At 37.5% G+C, this 2,576-nt stretch overlaps 1 protein-coding gene across 1 annotated transcript; it reads left to right on the top strand.

The window, feature by feature from the left end:
* The first annotated feature begins 785 nt into the window (after window positions 1-785).
* On the top strand, window positions 786-1,284 carry LOC129115286 (histone H4). Its single transcript, XM_054626879.1, has one exon. The coding sequence runs from the start codon at window positions 786-788 to the stop codon at window positions 1,095-1,097; it is 312 nt and encodes a 103-aa protein (XP_054482854.1). The 3' UTR covers window positions 1,098-1,284.
* Window positions 1,285-2,576: the final 1,292 nt, after the last annotated feature.

Below are 2,576 nucleotides of genomic sequence, written 5' to 3'. Positions count from 1 at the left end.
AAGTATATTAAGTATATTAAGTATATTAAGTATTATTAAGTATATTAAGTATATTAAGTATATTAAGTATATTAAGTATATTAAGTATATTATTATATTAAGTATTATTAAGTATTTAAGTATAAAGTATATTAAGTATATTAAGTATATTAAGTATTATTAAGTATATTAAGTATATTAAGTATTATTAAGTATATTAAGTATATTAAGTATATTAAGTATATTAAGTATATTAAGTATAATTAAAGTAAAGTACTTGGATGAGAGAATTACTACGACATCTTCCAAAGTAAAAGTCTCTTTAGGACAAAATATCCTCTTGGTGAAACTAAAAGAGGAAACGTGTTAGCGGCCATTCTGAACAGCAGCTCTCAACAACAGCAGTGACTTTACTGAGTCAACACAACTCAAACAGCAGTGAGAATAAAACTAAAACAGCTTCTCTCTGGTTTAAAAGCTTTTATTTTGAAGGTTTTGAAGGCACTTTAACAAACTCAACAAACTAATTTATACTAAGTATTGATTTAACCGGATCGATTGTCAAAATCATCGATATTATGAGTTTATCGGTTTGAATAATGCAAATTATTAAACTGCATAACAAATAAAATTAACATTTTCAGCTGAATTGTCGCAGTTGAAGGAATGAGGGCCGCTGAGTGAGGCCCCGCCCACCGGAGCAGCGCGTCAGTCCTCTATTACGTCCGCAGAGGAGCTTTAAATACAGAGGCTCGTTCTTCTCTCCCCTCATTCGTTCTTAACGATCCAAACCTAACAGTCTAACAATGAGCGGCAGAGGAAAGGGCGGGAAAGGACTCGGTAAAGGAGGCGCTAAGCGTCACCGTAAAGTTCTCCGTGATAACATCCAGGGAATCACCAAACCCGCCATCCGCCGTCTGGCTCGCCGCGGCGGAGTGAAGCGTATCTCCGGTCTGATCTACGAGGAGACCCGCGGTGTGCTGAAGGTGTTCCTGGAGAACGTGATCCGTGACGCCGTCACCTACACCGAGCACGCCAAGAGGAAGACGGTGACCGCCATGGATGTGGTGTACGCCCTGAAGAGACAGGGCCGCACCCTGTACGGGTTCGGAGGCTAAACCACCGGGACTCCACCTCACCAACAACGGCTCTTTTAAGAGCCACTCACTCCGTCTAAGAACCAGAGATCCTGATATTGTAGTTATGTGTAAGCAAGTTAACTTATTAAAGGTCAAGGATATTATGAATGTGTCTTAAAATGAGCGTTGCCCACAACAGAACACATATAGATTAATACTTGCAAGTGATTCATTTCTTGGATTGAATAAAACTGTTTCATTAATGACACTCATCATAAACCTATTTGAGGAATAGATTAATTATATAAATGTGTATAAGAATGACATGAGTGCCCTAAAAAAAAGGGGAACATACTGCCCCTGCCATTGAAATGTTATATCACTGCTTTGAAAGTGATATTATTCCAGATAGGACAAATATGTTTATGCAAATTGTTTATGTAAAAGAAAGAAGCAAAGAAACTACTTGTACAGTGTACAGTAGTTTTTTATAAAAGAAATGTCATGTCTTCATGTATCGATGTATTGTTATAGATATTTATTTTTAAGGGCTGCTGTGAGCAAAGCAATGAGGAGTTTGAGGACATCGACTGTAAATAAACTTGGTAATACATGATTTTTCATAAATAATGATTTTTTTTTAAAGAATAAAATTAAACTTGAAGATGATACTGGTCATTAATGCAAAATATTTTGGCATTTTGTTACGCAAGTCCTTTTAATGTTTGAAAAAGTTACTCATGATGTGGCATACAGCGGGTAAGTACTGAACACGTCGCCATTTTTCTCAGTAAATATATTTCTAAAGGTGCTATTGACATGAAATCTTCCCCAGATGTCGGTAACAACCCAAGTAATCCATACATACAAATAAAACCAAACAAATACATTCAGAAATTAAGTTATGTGTAATAAAATGGAATGACACGGGAAAAGTATTGAACACGCTGACTGAAATGTATTTAATACTTGGTACAGAAGCCTTTGTTGGTAATGACAGCTTCAAGACGCCTCCTGTATGGAGAAACTAGTGGCATGCATTGCTCAGGTGTGATTTTGGCCCATTCTTCCACACAAACAGTCTTCAGATCTTGAAGGTTCCGTGGGCCTCTTCTATGAACTCTGATCTTTAGTTCTTTCCATAGAGTTTCTATTGGATTCAGGTCAGGTGATTGGCTGGGCCATTCTAGCAGCTTTATTTTCTTTCTCTGAAACCAATGGAGAGTTTCCTTGGCTGTGTGTTTGGGATCATTGTCTTGCTGAAATGTCCACCCTCGTTTCATCTTCATCATCCTGCTAGATGGCAGCAGATTTTTATCAAGAATGTCTCTGTACATTTTTCCATTCATCCTTCAATTATATGAAGTTTGCCAGTGCCGTAAGCTGAAAAACAGCCCCACACATGATGTTCCACCTCCAAACTTCACTGTTGGTATGGTGTTTTTGGGGTGATGTGCAGTGCCATTTGACCTCCAAACATGGTGTGTATTATGGCATCCAAAGAGTTCCATGTTGGTC

This window comes from Anoplopoma fimbria, unplaced genomic scaffold (assembly GCF_027596085.1).
Source record: "Anoplopoma fimbria isolate UVic2021 breed Golden Eagle Sablefish unplaced genomic scaffold, Afim_UVic_2022 Un_contig_11466_pilon_pilon, whole genome shotgun sequence".
NCBI classification, from domain to species: domain Eukaryota; kingdom Metazoa; phylum Chordata; class Actinopteri; order Perciformes; family Anoplopomatidae; genus Anoplopoma; species Anoplopoma fimbria.
The sequence above is the reverse complement of the archived record's forward strand: the minus strand, read 5'-3'. Positions and strand labels throughout refer to the sequence as shown.